This window comes from Triturus cristatus, chromosome 2_1 (genome assembly GCF_964204655.1).
Source record: "Triturus cristatus chromosome 2_1, aTriCri1.1, whole genome shotgun sequence".
In the NCBI taxonomy this organism is placed as follows: domain Eukaryota; kingdom Metazoa; phylum Chordata; class Amphibia; order Caudata; family Salamandridae; genus Triturus; species Triturus cristatus.
In genome coordinates, this window is record NC_140581.1 from 473,933,731 (window position 1) to 473,957,753 (window position 24,023).

The following is a 24,023-nucleotide window of genomic DNA, read 5'->3' on the forward strand; positions in this document are numbered from 1 at the left end:
AGCAGGACATATGTTCGATGTCAAGGGGATGGTTCCATTCCCACAGCTAAGGCAGGAATTTACATTACCGGAGTCAGAACGGTTCAGTTACTTGCAGTTAAGACATTGGCTGCTCCACCCTAGTAAACATCCCCGAGTAAGCTGAAAGTTGACGAGATATGAAAACATGGCTGGTCACAAAACACAATAAGAAATTGATCTCTGAACTATACGACATACTTCGCCAATTAACCCCCATGCAACCCACACCTAGTCAGAAACATTGGGCATAGGAAATAGGGCTGGAGCTATTGAGAAAGGAATGGGGAGAAATCTACTATAGGGCCAGACCCACAGCGCGGAATACTCCCAGTACAGAAACTGCTACCAAAATAGCGACTTATTGGTATCTGACACCAGTGCGAAATCCAGATTGGAGCCCTACTTATTGGCGGGGGTGTGGAGGGTACCCTTTTGTACTTGCTCTGGAACATTCGCGTTTTGACATCTTATTGGCCAAAGATACTAGACGAGATTGATCAGCAGTTCAACACGCAGATCCCAAGATTTCCGGCATACATAGTATTGGGAATACCCAATCCTTTAACATTCCCATTGAAATCCCGTAAGGGGAGGCAGATGAGTATAGCTTTGGGGGCGGCACTTCAAAATATTCTGTCACACTGGGGGACGCCAACAATATGTATGCACCTAGGCTGGCTTCATGGATTATGGTACATTCTGGGGATGGAGGGCATAAATGCCACTCTAGTGAACTCCGAATCTAAATTTAAAGAAGTATGGAAACAGCTCCTAGCCATCCTAGCAACGGAATTCAATGAAATCACCTGCCCAAAATATCTCCGCCTCCTTCGGCTAAACAAAATCCATTTTAGAGATACCTCCGTATACCAGTTTTACAATTGTAATCTGTATTACGAATACCAGTAAGAGGGGGAAGGATGGTCGAGAAGTGGGTAATGTTTTAAATGTTCTTCGTTTTGCTTTTCTACTTAAAATATTTTGGAGAAGCATCACATCACATGTAATTCACTGCATATTTTGGAAGTTATTAGCAATGGAAAATAGGAACAGATGGTGTAACAGTGGTAGGTGGTATATAACGAATTGTTATGTGCTTATAGCAACTGTGAACACAGAGATAATAATAATGAAAAGATTTAAACCTAAAAGTAAAATTATTATACAAGAGCTATGCTATATTTTACTACTAGACAGGCAGCCACAAGTGCAGTTACCTTGCTAACAACAGGGTCATAATTTAAATGGTGCAGCTGGTGCAGTGGACCGGGCCCATAAGTTGTCAGAACTCCTCTAAACACCTAATATTACGATGTTTTACTACTATACAGTCATAATTACAGTTAAAAGAGGCTTGATTTAAATAGTGCAGCAGGTGCAGTGGCACTGGGGCCAAAAGTTGTTATAACTCAACTAAACACCAAATATTGCTATATTTTATTACTACACAGGCAGTAACAAGTGCACTTATCTTGCAGGCAACAGGGTAATTATATGAATGGTGTAGCAGGTGCAGTGGCACCGGGCCTAAATTTATCAGAACTCCTCTAAACACATATTATTGCTATATTTTACGACTAAACATGCAGTCACAAATGCAGTTATCCAGCAAGCGCTAGGGTCATGATTTCAATAGTGCAGCAGGTGCTGTGGCACCGGGACCAAAAGCTCAAGACACCCAACTAAGCACTGATTATTGCTATATTTTACAACTATAATATATAAACAATGGGGTGACCCTGTGTCCCTCAGAACCTGGGTAAGATTATTATAGGAAAACAATGGTTCTGTCGGGTATGAGTAAAACAATTACTTTGTTGAAAAAATGAATCAAGGAAAAGAAGGGAATCAATCAAGTTGACCACACAATCTCAAAGTACAAATCACGATCAGGCTTGATTTGAAGGATGTGATGTCATTCTTTATATATAAATTGCATCATTTATATGGTAATATTTTACAACTAAACAGGCAGTCACAAGTGCAGTCATCATTCAGGCATCAGGGTCACGATTTGAATGGGCAAGCAGGTGCAGTGTTAAAGGGCCAAATGGTTTTCAGAGTTCCTCTAAAAACATAATATTGCTATATTTGACCACAAAACAGGCAGTCACAATTACAGTTAAAAGGGACTGGATTTGAATGGTGCAGCGGGAGCAGTGGCACCAGAGCCAAAAGCTCCAAGAACCCCATTAAACCCAGATTATTGCTAAATTTTACTACTAAACAATCACAAGTGCATTTATCCAGCAGGCAATAGGGTCATGCAGAAGCACCAGGACCAAAAGGTGTCAGAACTCCTCTAAACACAGAATATTACTATATTTTAATATTATACAGACACAATTGCAGTCATCTTGCAGTTGAAAGAGGCTTGATTTGAATGGTGCAGCACGTTTAGTGGCACCAGGGCCAAAAGCTCTAGGGACCCGACAAAACGCAGAATATTGCTACAATTTTTAACTAAACAAGTAGTTAGAAATGCAGTTATCTAGCAGGCACTAGGGCCATGATTCCAGTGGTGCTGTGGCACCAGGGCCAAAAGTTGTCATCACTCCTCTAAACACCAAGTATTGCTACGTTTTACTGCTTAACAGGCAGTCACAATTACAGTTATCTTGCACGAGCTAGGGGCATGATTAATTCTATTATTTCCCTCTTTATTTTTTCAAAACGTTGCTATTACTTACCGGCACTATACCACTAGTAACAGCTCAATATATTGCTTTTTGTACATAAGCAAGTCATAACACTTTAACAGACTGTCTGTAACTTATTTTGTATAACTACTGAGCAAGCTACAACTAACACCAAAAAACAGCTTATTATTATTAATCACATAGGCGAAACCTAATGCATTTATCAGTGCTTGTTACTGACTAGGGACGTTCAGGTCTTGATGGATTTGATGCCTATCCACTTAATCTTGACCTCCTGCCTCTTACTTTATTTAGCTGGGGGATTTTGTCACAATGTTGACCTATCATTCTTTACTGCCATCAACATCCAAATAATATTTTATTTTAAACAAAACTACAGACTATTGACATTAATAATGCAAATCTTCTACAACACCAGGTGTCCTCTTACAACAGCTGAAGTGGCATCCAGATAGACTGTATATTGATTCAAAAAGTACTGTTTTAACATAAACAAACTTCAAATATGTCACTTCAAAAGGCTCCCCTGCCCAGTTTGACAAACTAATAAAAAGCCTCTGGTTGCAGCCGAGCGTGATGGACGCAACCTAGAACAGCTCCGGCAAACGCTGAGATATCCCCGTAAAATCCGCCCAATAATCCGGACAAAATTAGACCCCAAAGGCAAAATTCTGGCACCGGAACACTCGAGGCACTATACGACCACACTCGGAACCGGCAACGCAGCTACTGTGAACACTGAGAGGCGAGAACGCGGAGCGGCCCTCAGTCGCGACTACAGCAGGGGCCTTGCGTAAAACAGCGGTCCGGAACGGAAGTGGTCAAATCGGCGCGGCCCATAAACAACAGCGGGAGACGAACGGCACAGGGCGAATACGCGAGAAACCATCCCATCATCCTCGCCCCGCACGTCCACTCGGGAATTGGAAGGACTATACGAGGCCCGTATGCAGCACTGCGGCATCTAACAGAAAAGTGAGGCCTCTCTGCGGCCCACATATCGTCGACGCACGGGCCACTACAACCACGAAGAGAGGTACCAGTAACCAATGGAGGGGGGGGGGGGGGGGGAAGAGTGCCAACTGTATCCTGCGATCCTACTCAAGAGCCCACACCACAGCCTCTGCAGACACCGAGCGGCAAGAACGCAGAGCGGCCTGCAGCAGCAACTGAAGCTGGGGCCATGCGTAGCACGCCACCCCAGCTGAAGAGAGCCCTTGCCGGTGGGACCACGTGCAAAGGCAGGAGACAGTATTCAACAGACAGCAGGGACACATTCCATCTTCCCCGCCCTGCACGCCCATCCGGGCACTGGAAGGACTGTGTGGGGCCTGCAGGAAGATCCAAAGCAGCCAACAGGGGGGGCGAGGCCGCTCCGCGCCCCAACACTGTCGACACATGGGCAGCCACAATCCATTAAAAGAGGTACCAGAGACGGATAGGGGGAAGCACCATCCCTGCCCCGCGGGCACTGATCCCCACCAATACGCAGCAGCAATAAGCCCGGGCCCGGGTGAACGGCCCCGACACGCACGTGGGCGCAGGGCGGCCTAGACACCCCTGGTACCATACCATCACTGGCCTGCTACTGGCTTCAGCGATTTAGTAGTGTACGGAATCAAAGGCGTACAGAATCTGATCATTTCAAACGGCATCCACTCGGGGCTCCAGGTGGACCGGCTGTGGTCATGAACAATTGTCAGACATAAAGACCACCATGGCAATTTCTTAACGGGCCTGGGGCCTGCATTGACACTGACCTCCACAGCCTCCCTTACTGCGGGGCAGGAAACCCGACAGACCGCTAGTAGCACTCCGCCTCAAGGCAGGCGGTGAGTACTGCCCTGCATCTGGACCGGACACAGCGCCACCCCAGCGAATAGATAAAGATGGGGGGCCGGGGCCAGTGCATGACCTAGCAGGTCAAGTTGGACAAATGTGCATACTCAAAAGACACCTCGGACACAGCCGACCGCAATGCCCCCACTGAAACTAGCTTAACGCCTGAAGGCCAACCTGAGGTCACACTACAAGATATAATGTCCGCCCTAACTAACGTCCAAACGACAGTTTGATCAATCTCAGCAGATGTCTCGTTCCTCCGCACAGATTTTCAAAAAAATGGCTTCGAGAGTGACTGAGGTTTATAATGCTATGGCGACACTCATGAAAGACACCACCACCCTGCAACGGAAAGTCCAACAATTGGAAGCAGAAAACCGGTTAATGGGGTCAAAGCTGGACGACCAAGAAGGCAGGTCCAGACGCAACAATGTATGAATTACGGGCGCTCCTGAGTCCAAAGGAGGGCCAGCAATGGACTTGAACATAGAGGAGCTCATCAAGACTCAGCTCCAGCCGAGGGGACTCTCCAGTTTTTTCCTTGGTGGAGAGAGCCCCGGGGCACCCCCTCCCCCCCCCCCCCCCCAGACCAATTTTGGCGCAAATTTTCGTCTTCCGTGACCGAGACGCCATCCTACAGACAGCAAGGGTGGCTCCGCCATTGCTCATAGAGAACTCAGTGGTCTCATTCTTTCCAGATTACACGGCAGCGGTCACAAAGCAGAGAAGAAGCTTCCTCGAAGTCAAAAAAGAACTCAGACGCAGGGAACTCACCTTTTCGCTGCTGTTCCCAGCAAAGCTTTTTGTGTGGCAGATGGGAAGACTTAGTTTTTTGACACACCCGAGGAGGCCCACGACTGGCTGGAGGCTGCCACCAGGCCAATGGGTCGAAAAGAGATGGTAGACAACAGCAGCGTCGTCCACCTAGGGTGACATCGCAAGACCTGAGGCAAGTAGGTGGTGAAGAAGACCAACCACAGACAGAGACAGGGAAATGAAGAATGATGTTGTCCAGCACCAGACTCGCAAGACTGCAAAAAGGGAACACTCTTAAAGCCTACAACTAAGACTTAAAACTACAGCAGAGACTGCTCCGAATGGTTTAGCCAAACTGCTCAGGCCCATCTGGGGCGCGAGTGGAAACGCTACATTTGATACCCAATGCCATACTTACTTGTAACAAACTGAACTCCACAAGGGGCATGGGGATGTTCAAAGTGCTCCGGATGCCTTCCAGCTCACAAGCAAATACTCTTTATGGGACTAAAGCACTCTGCAAAGTTGGGGTGGCGGGTAGTTGGAAATCCGTCTAACAGGAGGGGGAAGGGGTTCTGTTTAAGTTTGTAATTTTAAACTCATTTATGTTAGAACACCAAATGCTGATACAGTACACTTCAAGGTTAATGCATGTGGACACTGATAACCCGCAAATACAGCTCCGATGTCCAACAATCTCTCCTGTGCCCCTGGGGACGTAGTTCCCGGCCTTGCACACTCACAGCCAGAGTGCACACACACGCTGTGCCCCCCTCTTACTTTAATATCCTGGAACGTAAATGGCCTATATGGCACATCTCAAGAGACATGCTCCATCAGTGGTCTTCCTACAGGAAACACATATGGTGGGGACAGCCACTAAGGCTCTGGATAGATTGGGGCTTCTTTGAGGAATGCATGTGTATTATTGTTTTTTGTTATGCATGTTTCATGATAGAACAGCTAAAGTTTGCCCGTTAATATATCAGAGGAGGGGGGGGGAGGGGTTTGGGACAGGAGATCATATGGGGATCTACGATCTGTTAATACAGTGTCTACCCGGGAGGGAGGGTTGTTCTAATTGTTCAGGTTATGGGACTCCCTGGCAGCGATGAATGGGTTGCACATACAATGGATTGGGCTGGCAACTACTGGCGGAAATGAGACAGGACAAAATTATAACATGGAATGTGAGAGGGTTAAACTCATTTGTGAAGGTCTATAGCAGAAAAACATACCTGAGACGACAGGGCACCCAGGTGGCTATGTTACGGGAGAAACACCTCCGAGACACTGCGACACAGAAACTTCACAAAAAATGGAGGGGGCAGCTGTTCGCATCCACTTTCTCTACTTATGCCAAGGGAGTGGCCATATGGATAGCCCCACAGGTTCCCGGTCAAGCTACGTAAATACGAGGCGGACGTGGAAGGCAGATATGTGCATGGTGACTTTGATGGTGTAGAGGTGTGCCTGGTGAATGTTTATGCCCAAAATACGGATGATGGTACATTTTTTAGTACTATGGAGAATCTCCTCCTCCCATACATTGGGATACCATTAATTAGGGCTGGTAATTTTAATTGTGTACTGGATGGGACACTGGATAGGCGCCCACCAAAACGAACATGACAACTTCCCAGAGGGAAGTGATGGATAGTCTTCAATGCATAAATGTCTGGCGTGAAACACATCTAGAGGAACGGACTTACACTTGCTACGCGCCAGTCTGCGCGGTATATAGCAGACTTGATCACTTCTTGCTTTCCCGTGAGATGTGTGGTCCAGTGGCGAGAACGGAGGTGTTGGGATGATTGGCACAATCCGAATTCACATCAGGATCCGGGGGGGGTAGGAATATTGGTTCGGAAAAGATGCCCACTGGTGATACAAGGAGCTCAGACAGACGATCAAGGACGCTTTGCAGGGCTCTCCTGTCAGTGGGAAGGGCGAGCATACAATCTAGTCTCAGTATATGTTCCTCCTGCACTTCACAATCTGGCCTTCCTGGCCCTTGGTAGATTCCTGCTTTCACTCTCTCAAGGGGAATTGATCGTGGGGGGCAACTTTAATGCCACGCTAGACGTCACATGGGAAAGACACCCGCTGAGAGACCAGGGGACGTCTTCCCCACACGTACGAGAATTCATAGACACGCTTGGGCTGGTGGACGTTTGGCACACTTGCTACCCCATGACATGCTAGTACACATACCACTCAGGTGCACACAAACGCATGTCTAGGATAGACTACATCCTCACCTCCCCGACAAGCCTAGAGAGAGTCCAGAGTCCGGAGATCACACACCTCCCCAGAGGAATATCTGACCATTCCCCTATATCAGTGACATAGACATCACACCACACTGGGAGGAGGCGCACATACCCCATATACCCTGGATACCTGAAAGTCCCAACCATATGGAAAGACCTGCACGAAGCCTCAGGGCACTACTTTCAAGAAAACGCACACTCAGTAACCTCTCCCATCACCCTATGGGAAGCGTATAAGACAGTTCTGCGCGGACAGGTTATTTCATCAATCACCTCACATAAGAGAGACAAGGCACAGCAGGTACGGGAGCTTGAACAAGCGGTGCGCCAGGTGGAAAGTGAGCACGCAGGAGACCCAAATGATGACACAACCCACACATTAGACCTTGAGAAACAAGCATACAGGAACAACATGTGGGAAGACGCAAAGGCCAGAGCTAGGAAAACACAATACACTATATATGAAGTGGGAGACAAAGCCGGCAAGCTCCTTGCCTGGCTAGATAAAAAGGAGCGAGCCAGTCGTTGGGTAGCACAACTACAATTAGCCAATGGGGAGACGATAACAGACCCACATGACATAGTCACAGCTTTCGCGCAACACTACTAGACAGTTTACACACCCAATGCAAAAGCAACCGTAGAGGAGAATCTGGCCTTTTAGAGACATAAGTCTGCCCAAGCTAACACCTCAAGAGGTACAAACACTGGAGGCAACTCTCACAGTTGATGAAATTACGGCAGCTATTAGAAGGCTCCAACCAGGTAAGGCACTGGGTCCTAACGGTATTCCCGTGGAGCTCTACGAAAAAGAAGCAGATACACTGGTGCCACACTTGTTGAGGATGTACGAGACCAGCCTAGAAGAGAGACCAGAGGGTAGCAACACTTGTGGCGATCCCAAAACCGGGTAAACCCCCACAGGAATGCACCTCCTACCGCCCAATTTCGCTCCTCAATGCAGAAGCGAAAATATTAGCGAAAGCACTGGGGACCAGGCTCCAGCCTTCTCTCAAGACCCTTATACACCCCGACCAATATGGTTTTATACCAGGCCGGAATACGGCGATGAACCCGAGACGGCTTCACCGCGTGATGGCTCGCATACCTACTATCCAGGAAGAGGCGGCCATCCTCTCCTTAGACGCCAGTATGGCCTTTGATCGGGTGGAATGGCTCTTTCTATTTGCAGTGCTACAGCATTTTGGTTTTGGCCCCAAATTCTGCGCATGGGTTCAGCTTCTGTATACACAGCCAATGGCACATGTAGTGGTTAACGGGCGACTTCCCCTTGGGGCGCGGGACCAGACAGGACCGTCCCCTGTCCCCACTCTTGTTTGCTCTAGTGCTCGAGCCACTGGCAGCATGGATAAGGGGGTGCGGATATGGGGGCAATGGAACTCATTCCAAGGAAACATATGCGCCCCTCCGCCTGAGGTATCCGATCCAGATTTAAGTGACTAATACACACACACACACACACTGTTATGGTGCCACATGGCCATACTATTATCAGCGATTGAGAAGTGCACGTCGAAAAAGTTGGAAAGATGCAAATATTTACACCTTGCTCCACCCAATGCACTACCTTGTACAATGTATGATCTGAAAATTTAACAATTTTCACACAAAAAAAAGGCTCTGGTAAATACTTACATATTTACATACCACATTTTGTTTCTATGACACATTACAAAAATATATCTGTATATAAAGCACATTGACCTACCTGATCTACCAACATCTCTTTAATCTGACTGTGTTTCCACCGCTGACTAACTCTGCAAATGAGCTGAATCTCAGGGGAAGGAAGTTCTGCAACAAGACAAATCATTGTTTACTACAGAAGCGCACTTCCAAAGTTTACAACCGCATCTGAAAATACCCACGAAACAAGGGATCCAGGTGGGCGAAGCTTCATACAAGCTACAAATAGCATGGTAACAATAGATTAGGAGATTCAAACTCAACATGAAGTCAATTGTGGATAGTAATTCCTCTGTCAAAACCAAGGTATTGCTGTACCCTAAAGTTACACTATTTGGTACCGGTAACAGAAGACTTCAATGGTCATGAGTACTTATGCTATGAATAAAATGAATGAATGATCAACAGTTTGATAATAACCTTGCTTGATGAGGTCTGAGCAGCGATGCTGAAAGTAATTAGTTCATTACCTGTAACTCGAGTTCTCCAGCATTGGATCTTTCATAGATTCACAAGCTAGAATCCTTCCCATTTGTCAGATTAGGAATCCCCACAACCTTTAAAAGAACAATAAACACTCCCCAAATGGCTAATCACCCTCCAACAGTGCTTGTTGTGCAGCACATGCACCTCATTTGAAACAATCCAAATTTCAGGCAATTAGGTGAAAGTTCAAAGCTTTCGGCCCCCTCCTCCTCTCTGCGCTTTGAGCTGCAGTAACTCAGATTTCATAGAACAAGCATAAAAGGTAGTGAGCATCCGACTAGGAAAGATGGAGGGAGGTTTCTGAAAGCTACCAAAACTAAAGTACTGCAGTTACAGGTAAGTAATTTCTTGGTATGCATTGGATTTCGGCACTTGGGCCACACATAATTTTGTGAAAACGTGTAACCTGGCTGTTATCAGCCATCCTTAATGTGTAGTCAGGAAAAGACAAAAAGGCATGCCCTTCACTGAAACTTCCTCACTCCTGGAGAGTCTACTGACTCACCTCTTCCTTACCTTTCATCAAATGCCAGTGCTCAGGAATGACTAATCAGTAGTCCTTTTTGTAGTAAACTAAAATAACCGAGTCCACAGTTTTTATCCAAACCAGGTTTGAAGTTTATGCCATTAAAAAAAGCTCCAGCCACCAACTGCTGCTTTCAAGATTCCGTTTTTTTCCCCATCGAACCTGTTAGCAGTTTGAATCTAAACATGCTGAGCAAGAACCATTGAATGATTCTGTAATAAAAAGTCTAGACAGACAACCCCAGATACCACATCATTCTAAAAGGTCCTTATAGAATTTCGATTGATAACCCTGCCTCTATTCACTTTTATTTCCGTGTCTGTTTTGCTTCCTCCACTCCAGTAATGGAGGAAAGGGTCTGGGTGTTGCATCTAAGCAGAACTTTATGACTAGACTATGCTCTGTATTATCAATCCAACGAAACTGAACATCGTTGTCCCCTAAAAATAACCCTCTACCAATCCGCGACTGGCTAAAAAAACTAGATGCACTAAATTGCTCTCTCACTCTGTCCAGCTCTGTAGAGGCCTTAAGCATCAACCTGGACAAAAATGTGTCAACAAAGGACTTTAAAATGGTAGTACAATCTCTAGTTCTCTCCAAACTAGACTGTGGGAACACCATCTTCACAGGGATCCCAAAAATTCACCTCGCCCCCTTAAGAACAGTCCTCAACATAGCAGCCTGGCTCCCAACAGATTTTTAACGGTTTGAACATATAACACCGGCCCTCAAGATCCTCAACTGGCTTCCCATCGAAGGAAGATGTATTTACAAGAGTGCTTGCCTCACCCGCAAAGACCTTCACACACACACACCCAATGATGTAGATAATAAACCTTTGAAAGCAGGAAGAGCCAGAACTCTTAGATGCTCTTACTCATGTCTTCTAATACATCCCAAACTGAAAAGGAAATCTACCTAGGCGCTCTCTTTTTTTTGGAAATGCTTCAGGATATAGAACTCACTCCCTAGAGATCTCCGCTGCAACCCCTACTTCTCCTGCTTCATAAGGGACCTGAATCACCTTCTCCTCAACAAATAATTTATTACACATTTATTATGTTGAGATAGCTCACACTCTTTCTGACCAGACCCTTTGTGGCGGTCGGTTGACTGATTGGTTCAGCTGTCTAATATGTCATTTACTCCATTAGCTCATGCTGTTCGAATTGTCCGCATACTAATCGCCCTAACTGCCTAACTATTCTCTTCATCTCTGCATGTACTTGAATCTAAGGGTCTCACATTATATGTAAAGCGCACTTATACCTACGACCTAGTTAGCATTACATAAAACCTATCAATAATAATAAATAATGTTGCCACCACCCCTTCAGGTTAACAACTCAGTGCATGGACAGTAGTCCCATGTGGGTAAAGAGATCACGCTTGCTGCTCCTCCAGAATTTAGAAAAGGGAATCACTGAGGACAGGCCTATGCCTTGGCACACACACTATAATAGTGTGCTGACTTGGCCAACAACAGCGAGGATACCAATTTTAACATCAGGGTGGTTGAGTGAGGGCAGGGTTACATACATGTTTACCATTCAGGATACACTCCCATCCAACAAATGCCCCTACTAGATCAGACGGCCTTGATCCTGGCATGACTTTGGCAAAAACAGCAGGACCTGCATTCCCATGTTGCATTCCGGCTTTACAGGCCTTGAAAAATAAGAAAAGATGTCTTTTTTTTTTTTATTTTTTTTATAAAAACCTTTATTTTCAAAAGTGAGGACACAGCTATTCAGCCGACAACCCGGAGGTTCGGCAGCATCGATATATAGAAACAGAGATGCGTCCCCAGTAGCGTGACAGGAGAAGTGCAAAGGTTCAATTTTAAGTAAACACAAAACACACAACAAACCCCAGCAAGGCAAGAACACTGAAAGCCCATGGTGAAAGCCCCCCAGGGGAGGCTGGACCCCACTCATCTACCAGTTACAGTACAGTGTAAAGAGGAAGAAGGGGGGAGAGCAGAGGCCAAAAAAGGGTCCATTAACCATACTGAGCTGGGAAGAAGGTCAGGAGGAAAGCTGTTCCTCGGGAGGATCCAGATCCGGGGCAACACATATTCCCCCCCTGTATTGATTCCACCGCCCCCAGATGGCGTGCCACTTCCGGGGGCGGCCTCTAGCGCAATATACCGTCTTCTCCCTTAGCATACTCCAGTCCATATTTTCTTTCCACGCGGTCAATGTGGGGGGCCCCGCGGAACCCCACAGTCGCGCGATATCTCTCTTAGCGACCATGTTGCCCAGAGTCACCCATTGGGTCTGTGCCGCATCGTGGTCAGTGGGCCCCCAGACATTCAGGAGGCAACACCGCGCTTCCGGCTGCATAGCAATGCCCGTCACCTCCCCCATCACTGCATGGACTCTCCTCCAGAATTCCGTAATGACACCACATTCCCAAATGATATGCAGGAAAGTACCCACCATACCACATCCCCTCCTACATAGGCCGTCCTCCGAGAATCCCATGTGAACCAGCCTTGGCCCCGTCACATACACTCGATGCAGTATTTTAAGCTGCACCAGCCTCAGACGCGACGGGATCGCAACCTCCTTAGGAGAGGAAACAGCAGACTGCCAATCCTCATCATCCAACTCGAGGCCATCCCTAGTCCACTGGTCCCGCAGCCCCAGAAGCATGTCCGCCCGGACGTTGATCAGTTTCTTATAGATGAGCGAGATCGTGCTTTCGGGCATATGGCCATCAAGGACCCGGTCCTCCAAAGGAGAGGACTCAGGCACCTTCTCACCCTCTACGAGGACTGATCGGAGGGCGTGACGCACCTGAATATATCGGAAACACTCGGAAGGCCACAGCTCATACTCCATCTGCAACTCTTCAAAGGACTTTACCTTCCCCTTATTCAGCACATCTCCCACCCTGGAGATGCCGATCAGGTCCCATTTATCAAAACCTTTTGTGTGCCAAAGCCTTCCCAGCATCTCCGATTCAAACAGCGGGGTAGCGAGGGTGAGCCTATCCTTCCAGCCCAGCGAGTCAGTTGCCATCTTCCACACACGCACTGCCACACCAGTGGGCCCCGTGAGGGACGAGTCTAGGGACCGCGAGTACAACGCCCTGTAGTAGTTACCACCACGCAGCAGCCACCTGTCCATGGCATACCCAGGGCTGAGGGCAGGGCCATACAACCCATGATTAATCGCGCTCAGCTGGGTGGCCCAATAGTACCGTCGGATGTCTGGGAGCGCAATGCCCCCGTCGTACCATGGAAGCGTCAACTTTGCAATAGCTATTCGCGGCCGCCCATCCCACAGCAACGTTCGTTGGAGGCCTTCGACCTCCCGAAAGTATTTGGCCGGTACCCAGTCCAAAGTATTCTGCAGTGCGTAGAGGAAGCGGGGAAGAGACATCATTTTGAACAGGGCCGCACGCCCAACGAGGGAGAGCGGCAGCCTCCGCCAGCCTTCAACATCCCGCCTCAGGCGTGCCAGGGGGGGGAGCAGGTTCTTCTCATATCGCACAGCAGGGTCCATGGAGATAAAGATCCCCAAGTACACGAAGCCCTGCTGAGCGACCTGTATCGAACATGTTCTAGGGATCGGTGGTACCTCGCCACTAAGAACATACAAATACGATTTACTCCAGTTGATAACGAGACCCGAGTTCCTACCAAATGATGTGAGTACGTCACAGACCACTATAAGTGATTTCTTGGGTGAGGCAAGATACAGCAGGATATCATCAGCATAGAGCGAAATACGGTCCTCGTGTTCAGGCGACCATCTAAGGCCCCGTATATCCGGGTGCCAACGTATCCACGCAGCCAGCGGCTCAAGGGCGAGGGCGAACAACAAAGGCGACAAGGGACAACCCTGCCGAGTACCCCTCCCAAGCTGAAACGGAGTCGACGCCCGACCATTCACCACCACACTCGCAAGAGGCCCCTCATACAGCAACCTCACCCAGCTCACAAAACCGTGGCCAAAGCCGAACTTGGTCAGCACGGCCCACAAATATGCCCATTCCACCGTGTCAAAGGCCATCGTGGCGTCGAGAGACGCCACAATAGCTGGTTCACGCAGCGTGCCCGCCCTGGCGATTACGCCATGGAGGCGCCGAAGATTTAACGCTGTGTTTCGGTGCGGGATGAAGCCGGATTGATCCGGGTGGACCAAGTCACCGAGTACCCTAATCAATCGGGTCGCCAGGATTTTGGCCAGAATTTTCGGCTCTGCGTTAAGGAGTGAGATAGGCCTATATGAGGCGCACTTATCTCGGGGTTTGCCCTCTTTGTGTATAACCACCAGTCGCTGGTCCAACGGGAGGGTCCCACTCTCCCGCGCCTCCACAAACATGGCGCGCAGGTGAGGGGCGACCCTATCCGGAAACCGCTTGTACAGATCGACCGGCAAGCCGTTCGGTCCCGAGGCCTTGCCCGAGTTTAACGCGCGGATGGCCCCCGCCACCTCGTCAACCGTTATGTCACCATCTAGATCGTCCCTATCTATATCGGAGAGGCAGGGCAACTCGATATCACGGAGGAGGTCACACGAGTCCTCGGGCGGCCTGTCCGACACTGAAGCATAAACCCTACAGAAATAGTCCGAGAAACACTTTACAATCCTCTCAGGTTCCACAATCGCCTCTCCCCTCTCTCCCGTCAACTCTGGCACAACTCTATTGACCCGTTCTTTTCTGTCCAGCCAAGCCAGGAGCTTCCCTGCCTTGTCACCTACATCATACAAACGGCCCTGCTGTTCCCTACTGAGGGTCTTAGCGGCGTTCGTCACCAGGTCCTTATACTCAGTTTGCTTCAAGCAAAGCTCATGCAGTGAGGCCTCTGTAACCTCCTCCTCTAGCGCTCCCTCCAGAGCCGCGATCTCCTCCTCAACCTGCAGAACCTCACCATCTCTCCGCCGCTTGGCAGCTACTACAAGGGAGAGGGCTTCCCCTCGGAGCACGGTCTTAAATGCTTCCCACAGCGACACTGCCGAGTCCACGGATCCCTGATTGTCCTTGAAGAAATTATCTACTTTCTTTACCAGCGCGCTGCGCATCTTGGGGTCTCGGAAATACCACGGGTTGATAGGGGCCACCCTTCCTCCTCCCTCCCGACCTAGATCCAGCCGGATCCATACTGGCGAATGGTCCGATATACCACGCGCCATGTGCCTCGCCTCGGAGACCAATGAGGCATGCGCAGCCAGAGTGAGTAGGTAATCAATCCTGGAAAGGCTACCATGTGCCCCGGAGTGGAACGTGTATTGGCTCTGTGTGGGGTGCCGGAGCCTCCAGCAGTCTATCAGGCCAAGCGTGTCTAGGAAGTCTGGAAGCCACTTCTGAGCCCCCCCTGTGTCTCTGGGCGGGTGTCTATCCAGCAGACCGGAGCCAACAGCGTTGAAATCACCTCCCACCACAAGCATACCCCCCGGGAGATCCAGCAAGGCCCTACCCAGATCTGTGAACGTGGAGGCCTGCAGGGCCGGCGGGACATAAACCGAAACCAAAACCAAAGTTCTTCCTTCCCACCGCCCCGCCACCGCCACAAACCTCCCCCTATCATCAACAATGGTGGAGTCCACCTCAAATGGCAGCGAGGCTCTGACTAGGATGCCCACACCCCTGGACCCGGAAGAGAATCCCGAATGGGCTATGAATTTATAACCCTTCCTATTCAGAGCATAGCACGTATTACCTATAAGATGCGTCTCCTGCAGCAGGGCAACATCCGGCATTGACCGTTTCAAGAATTGCAAAACAATCCCACGCTTAATGCGATCCCCCAAACCATTAACATTCCAGCTTATAACACTTAAACCCCTACCCCCCATCCTCAAACGTAAAGAGGCCCACCCCACACCCGAAGAGCCACCATGGAACAGTCCTGGAAATAATCACCATGCCTTGCAGAAATAAACCCCCCCAACAACAAACCCAAAATCCCAGAAACCCCCCCCACCCTGCACCCCTGCTGCAGCTTACAAAGCCCCCCCAACTTGCAGTGTGCCTGTCGCCCTACAAAAACCCCAAATCTACAAAAAGTACCCTAAGGGAGGAAAAGAGCACCCCTCGTCCTCCCGCAACCCTCCGCATTTACTGCACTCTATTCAAGTCTTCAAATATAGCCAAATCGAGTCAGACCGGCTCCGAAAAATCAGCCCTGCCCATCCCGGCCACTGTCTCCATCCTCGGCAGTGTCCGCCCCCGTCCGTCGTCGGGGCAAAGCGTCCAGCCATTCATCGGCCATAACAGGAGAGTCAAAGAAGAATGTCCGATCTTCGTGCACCACACGTAATCTGGCAGGGAAGAGCATGGCATACTTCAGATCCCTCTCCCGGAGCCGCCTCTTCACCCCCAGAAAGCCCTGTCTCTGCCTCTACACCTGCTGGGTGAAGTCCGGATAGAAATTCACCGACGCGTTCTGGAAGGGGACCGGGCCCGTCACCCTCGATGCTTGCAGGATAGCGTCCCGATCTCGAAAATGAAAGAGCCGGGCGACGTTCGGCCTCGGCGGGGCACCCGCCTTGGGCCTCCCACCCGGCACTCTATGGGCCCTTTCAACCGCAAAGAACTTTCCAAGACCCTTAGGCTGCAGATGATTAAGCACCAAGTCCTCGACAAGCAGGTCAACCGAAGCCTCATCCGAGGACTCCGGGACCCAGATGACGCGCACGTTGTTGCGCCTGGCCCGGCTCTCAAAGTCCTCCAGCCGGCGGGCGGCGAGATCACTCTCGGTCCTCAGCTTACGAACCTAGGTCTGCAGTTCCGTGACATCATCGGTGAGGCCCGTGGTCTTGAGGTCCAGGTTCTTAACCCGTTCATTCGTTTTGCCCAAGTCCGCACGGATCAGGTTGACATCCACCAAGATGGCGTCCACCTTATGCGCCAGGGCATCAAACTGTCTCCCAATCGAAGTCTGCATCCCTTCGAGCGCGCCCATGACATCCTGTAGTGAGAGCTCCGGGGCCAAAGGCGAGGCCGCCTTCTGGGTATCCAGCGACTGGCTCGACCCACTCGGTGATCCCAAGAAAAGATGTTATTTATCTGTAACTGTAGCTCTCCAGTATTGGTATCTTTCATAGATTCATAGGCATGAATCATTACCAATCGTCGATGTGGGAGTCCTGCGTTACCATTTGAAAGCAATGCAATTATAAAGATAGACTAGAAAGGCCTGGAGACGTTTAGTTTAGTAACATATCCTAGTCATTAAAAAAAGAAGCCTAAACTTAAGCTCCAACCAATCAGGTTGTGTCAGCCTCTAGAACACTCCTCTGAGAACCTTAAGTCCTTCAGATTTTAGAGCACAAGTGAGAATAAACACCACATGAAAGAGAAGGTGAGCCTCTCAGGGGACGAGGGTGGGCCACATGTGAATCTATTAAAGCTACCACTACTGGAGAACTACAATTATAGGTAAGTAACTAATTGTCTTACTCCGGTATTGGATCTTTCATAGATTCACATGCTTGAATCAGATTAAATAACAGCTGAATAGCACATTTTTGCCTGAACATTAAAATACACTTGTACACACACACATACATATATTTATATCAGTTGCATTCCTGCCCTTCTTCTCCCAAAAGCAGGCTCGGGCAACAAGGAATCCAAAAAAGGTATTTATTATTTGGCAGAAACTGACATGGGACAACACCTTTTAGTGGTCACTACCACCTTGATCTCATAGCGCGGCCGCCATTTATTAGCACTTAAGTACTGCTTGGGACTACTCAGCTAAGAGTAAACACTGAAAACATACTAGAAAGTAACTGATGTGTGCAGCACATGAAATTCATAATATATACAAAAAGTAAATCATTCATTCAGCTGCTCGCTGTGTTACAAATGTGATTGAACAAAAACTCATAAATAATTAAACAAAATATCATAGGGTGCAGAGTGCAACAATTGATTCCTGATTGTCATTCCTGAAAACACATTTCATTGTGAATTGACTGTGACGGCAATGCAAGAATACATTTACAAAATGTAATGTGTGTCACAACATCTATTAAATGTTGCACTGTCACCAGTAACAGCAAAACATGTAACCTTGTATACACATCATACATACAAGGTGCCACTCACTCTGCCTCTTTCGGTTTCCAAGAGAGCTACGCATGGGGCATGTATGATAGGCTTGCATCTATTCGCCTATGATAACCAGAACATTACCATTGCTAAGACCAACATGGTTTCGCAGCCTATAATGGCCCCGAGGCCAGTTATATACGCTTGCAAAGTGGAATAATGTGGTATTCCACAATATGGTATTACATAAAATCCAGCCCAATTAGGCATCCGCTCTACAAATAGGTTTGGTAAAGTGAAATAGGAGCTGCTAGAAGCTGTGCTTTAGACAAGTGTCCAAATCATACAACCTTAAAGCAATGGCACATTATATGTGATAAAGAGGAGGCCACAACCACCCTGTCTCTGGTTGCTCTCCGAAAAAATTCCAACAAACTGTAAAATGAGTTCAAACTGTGCTCAAAGCAAACCCAAGTATTATTGAATAAAACAAACGTGAGCTACAGATACGATTTCTGCATGCGGCTTAAAAACACTTAAACTGGGCTGAGAAGAAACGGGAACAGCTTCCAGGAAACCATTATCTGATGCAGTTATAAATTTATATATAGTTCTTCATCTGAATTCAGGCCATTAGGTATATTGCCGTTCAACATAATTATGTAACAAGATTCCAATCGACGCAACCTTTGCTCTCTATTGCCTCCCCTCACATTACTCGGGACTGAATCAATGACATAGTACACCAGATCATTACTGTTACCCCCATGGCTTTCGTGGATGTGTCGTGCTACGGGGTATGTTTTATCATCCTTGGCTATGGCACGCAAATGCTGTAAGTTCATTATGTGTACCGTGTGTTTTGTGCTGCCTACGTATATCTTAGGGTATAAACACTGTAGTACATATACTACAAAGTCACTTCTACAATTATAGGAGTGACGGATCTTGAAGAGGGTATTGTACAGTGGGCTTCAAAATTCACTTTTGTTCATACCAATGGTGCATGCCTTGCATTTATGGCATTTTCTGAACCCGGGGGGGGGGGGGGGGGGGGGGTGAGCCAAGCTGCTGACTTGACCATTTCAGGGCTGCCAGTGCATAGTTCACCCCTCATGGATTTTGCCCGCCTGAAGGAGAGGAGAGGATCTTTTGGCATGGATTGCCTAAAGGTAGGGTCACTATGGATTATGTTCCAATGTGGTTCGAGGATGTTCCTCACTCTCTGGTGGTACATATTGTAGCACGTGATCATTCTCACTGCTCCCTCAGTACTTGACTTTCTGCTTCTCTCTTTGAACAGTAATGTCTCCCTAGGTATGGACCCAACCTTAGCCTTTGAACAATTCAATAGTGTTTGGTCATAACCTCTTGCTCGAAATCTTTTGCCTAATTCCTCTTGGACCTGTTCTAAGGAGATATATATATATATATATATATATATATACACACACACACACATACACATCATACATACATATATATACACATATATACGTACACATATTTACATACACAGATTCAAAGAGCAAGATCAAGTGTATTTATTGGAACTTTATCCTGCACAGAGTCACTTTAGGTTGCGCTTGTTATATATATATATATATATATATATATATATATACAACAAGGACTCCGCTGACTGGATATCTTCTTATCCAAACAATCACGGACACGGACCCAGATCAGTGCTCAGAGGTATTTTATTGACCCAACGCCATTGCGCGTTTCGGCTCCGTAGAGCCTTGATCACATGACATAGATACTTGGGTAAGTCCAAAATTTAAAGTGAACTGTGCTCACATTCAGGATACTACGTGATTATGGACATAGAAGACATCTCAGTTTGCGTTACTTAACCACATGTATTTGCATGAAAGAAATTTCACATATTTGTGTTAATTCCTTGAATTGTATTAGCCATTTTGAACATTTCAAAACATAGCAGCAAATTGAAGACTTTCATTTCTATACTGGTAAAATACCAAAACACACGCCAATACCAGGTGAAATCCCATTTTACAATATCTTTTTTGTGCAAAATCTGTTTTTCTCCTGTATCCTGACTTGTTTTTCATACAATGAAATCGAAATAAGTGCCTAAGTGTAGAGTGCAATGTGCTAAAATATAGACAAATATGCTTTTAAATAATCATTATTCATGTTTCCGACTGGATATAAATGAGTCTGTAAAACAATTATAAGAAGAACAATGACATATTCATTTCCAGATATATATATACAGATGTTGATGGATACCGTTTGTGTAAATTGGCAATAATGATCTGATATGGTTTGAACAATTGATTGTCCCTATAAAAAAATGGGCATTTGGGTATTGGTGTATAAACCCACAAATAATTATGTACAAATACAAGTGCATGTCATCCTGCATTTGTACACATGTATAAATATGTAAATATATAAATAAATAATGATTGCCACCAATAAATATAAGGAAGATAAATAATCAATTGGTTAAAATCCTAAATATATAGTTGTCTAAAAACCGTTCATTTCATACTGCATTATCCTGCCATCTGGTGATTTTATGTGAAATTTACTCATCTTTATCTCTAGAAACATCAATCAATCATATCATTTGCAAAGCGCGCTACTTACCCGTGAGGGTCTCAAGGCGCTGGGGGGTGGGGAATGCTACTACTGTTCAAAGAGCCAGGTCTTGAGGAGTCTTCTGAAGGTCAGCAGGTCTTGGGTCTGCCGTAGGTGGATGGGGAGGGTGTTCCAGGTCTTGGCGGCGAGGTGGGAGAACGATCTGCCACCGGAGGTCGCTCTTCGAATGCGGGGGACTGTGGCGAGGTCGGCGGAGCCAGCGGGTGGGGGTGTAGAAGCCGAGTCATCTGTTGAGGTCCGCTGGTCCGCTGTTGTGGAGTGCCTTGTGTGCGTGGGTGAGGAGCTTGAAGGTTATCCTCTTGTTGACGGGGGAGCCAGTGCAGGTGTCTCAGGTGGGGTGTGATGTGGCTACGGTGAGGGATGTCGAGGATCAGGTGTGCAGAGGCGTTCTGGATGCGTTGAAGCCGTTTCAGGAGTTTGGCCGAGGCTCCTGCGTAGAGGGTGTTTCCGTAGTCCAACCTGTTGCTGATGAGGGCCTGGTTGACCATTCTTGTTTTGGTGGGGATCCACTTGTAGATCCTGCGGAGCATGCGGAGGGTGTTGAAGCAGGAGGAAGAGATCAGGTTGACCTGCTTAGTCAGGGAGAGGGTGGAGTCGAGGATGAACCCTAGGTTGCGTGCGTGGTCGGTGGGTGTTGGCGCTGTTCCCAGTGCGGTCGGCCACCAGGAGTCGTCCCAGGCCGAAGGGGTGGATCCAAGGATGAGGACCTCCGTCTTGTCCCAGTTCAGCTTCAGTCGGCTGTTCCTCATCCATTTGGCGACGGCCTTCATACCTTCGTGGAGGTTGGTTTTGGCAGTGTGGGGGTCTTTGGTGAGGGAGAGGATCGGCTGGGTGTCATCGGTGTAAGAGATGATGTTGAGGTCGTGCAGTCTGGCGACGTGGACGAGTGGTGCCATGTAGATGTTAAACAGCGTTGGGCTAAGGGATGAGCCCTGGGGTATGCCGCAGGTGATCTCGGTGGCTTCGGAGCAGAAGGGGGAAGGTGGCCGCTCTGTGTTCTGCCGGAAAGGAAGGAGGTGGTCCAGTCCAGGGCTTTCTCTTGGATCCTGGCGTCGTGGAGGCATGTTCGTAGTGTGCGGTGGCAGACCGTGTCGAAGGCGGCTGATAGGTCCGGGAGGATGAGGGCCACAGTTTCTCTGTTATCTAGCAGGGTCCTGATGTCATCGGTGGCAACGATGAGAGCACTTTCGGTGCTGTGGTTGCTGCGGAACACGGACTGGGACGGGTCCAGGATGCTGTTCTCCTCGAGGTAGCGGGTCAGTTGTTTGTTGATGGTCTTCTATATGACCTTTGCGGGGAACGGGAGCAGGGAGATGGGCCGGAAGTTCTTGAGGTCTTTGTGGTCCGCCTTGGGTTTCTTGAGTAAGGCGTTCATCTCGGCGTGCTTCCAGCTCTCCGGGAAGGTTGCTGTCTCGAAGGAGATGTTGATGACTTTCCGGAGATGGGGTGCGATGTCGGTGCTGGCTTTATTGAAGATGTGGTGTGGGCATGGGTCTGACGGAGATCCGGAGTGAATGGTGATCATAGTCTTGATGGTGTCGTCGTCGTTGTTGGTCCAGGAGAGCAGGCGGTTGGGGCGGAGGTCTCAGTGGTTGTCGTGGCGATGAAGCTGTCGTGGATGTCTGCGATCTTGCGATGGAAGAAGGTGGCCAGCGAGTCGTAGAGGTCTTGCGAGGGTGGGATGTCGTTGGTGTTGGAGCTGAGGTAGGAGAGTTCCTTCACGATGTTGAAGAGATCTTTGTTGTTGTGTGCGTTGTTGTCTAGGCGGTCTTTGAAGGAGGCACTTTTGGCAGATCTGATGAGGTGATGGTGTCTGCGGGTGGTGTTCTTGTAGGCTGCGTAGCTGTCCGGTGTTCGTTCACGGTGTCAGTTCTTCTCTATCTTTCGGCAGGTTTGCTTGGAGGCCTGGAGGTCTTCAGTGAACCAGCTGGCTTTCTTGCTGGTGTGACTGTTGGAGGGTTTCTTGAGCAGGGCGAGGGTGTTGGCGCAGTCGTCAATCCACTGTCTGAGGTTGCCGGCAGCGGTGTCGGGGTCGGCGGGTGGACTCTGGGCAAGGGTGGTGGATAGCTGGTCTTCGGTGACTTTGCTCCAGCAGCGGCGAGGCATCTGTTGGGTGCGGTGGTGCGTGGTGGGTTTTCGGAAGGTGAAGTGGATGGTGGTGTGGTTGAAGGAGACGTGGGGCTTGCGGTGAAGATGGAGTCAAGCGTGTGGCCGGCAGAGTGGGTGGGTGCTGTGACGAGATGTCTGAGTCCGAGGTTGGCTAGGTTGTCGATCAGTGTGGTGGAGTTGGTGTCGTTGTTGTTCTCGAGGTGGAAGTTCAGGTCTCCGAGGAGGATGTAATCCGTGGAGGCAAGGGCGTGTGTGCTGACAAAGTCGGCGATGGAGTCGCTGAACTGTGGTCGGGCTCCGGGGTTCTGTAGATGAGGGTTCCTCTGAGGGTGATGTTGGGGTTGGTTTGGATCTGGAAGTGCAGGTGTTCGGTGGTGCTGAGGGTGTCGTCGGAGTTGGTCAAGACTCAGAGTGTTCCTGTGGACAATAGCGATTCCTCCTCCTACTCCATTGGTGCGGTCCCTGCGGGTGATCTTGTAGCCTTCTGGGACGGCTATGGCGATGTCGGTGCCAAGGAGGGGTTCAGCCAGGTCTCCGTCAGGAAGGCAGCGTCTGGGGAGGTGGAGTAGAGTAGGTCCCAGAGTTCAACGGCGTGTTTACGGGCGGAGCGGGTGTTGAGAAGAATACATCTGAGGTAGTTGGGTTCTTTCCTGGTCAGTGGGTTGGCAGGCCGGATGCTGTTGAAGCTGCAGTTCCGGCAGGAGATGGGTCCTTGGGTGCGCTTCGCGGCAGCCAGGCAGCAGGTGCGTGATAGTCCGGAGTTGAGTGCGTGGAGGGTTCTGGAGTCGTAGCGGTGACGGGCGTTGTGGCATTCGCGGGGCAAGGGGTTCTGGTGCTGGGCGCGAACCAGGCGCGGACGGGCGCAGCCGGACTTGCCTTAGGCGTGCCTTAGGCGCGCCAGCGGCAAGCCTGCTGCGCGGGCCCCACGCGGCCTCCATATGAGGGGAGGTGGGAGGGAGGAGCAGCTGGGAGGCGAATGGGCAGACAGGGGGA

At 48.8% G+C, this 24,023-nt stretch overlaps 1 protein-coding gene across 1 annotated transcript in view; it reads right to left on the reverse strand.

Annotated features, from left to right (window-relative positions):
- ANKRD31 (ankyrin repeat domain 31) overlaps positions 1-24,023 on the reverse strand; it is an 836,109-nt gene that overhangs the window by 396,488 nt on the left and 415,598 nt on the right. The window contains 1 exon segment of the mRNA XM_085640155.1: positions 9,282-9,367. Coding sequence (XP_085496281.1) covers positions 9,282-9,367 — 86 coding nt within the window.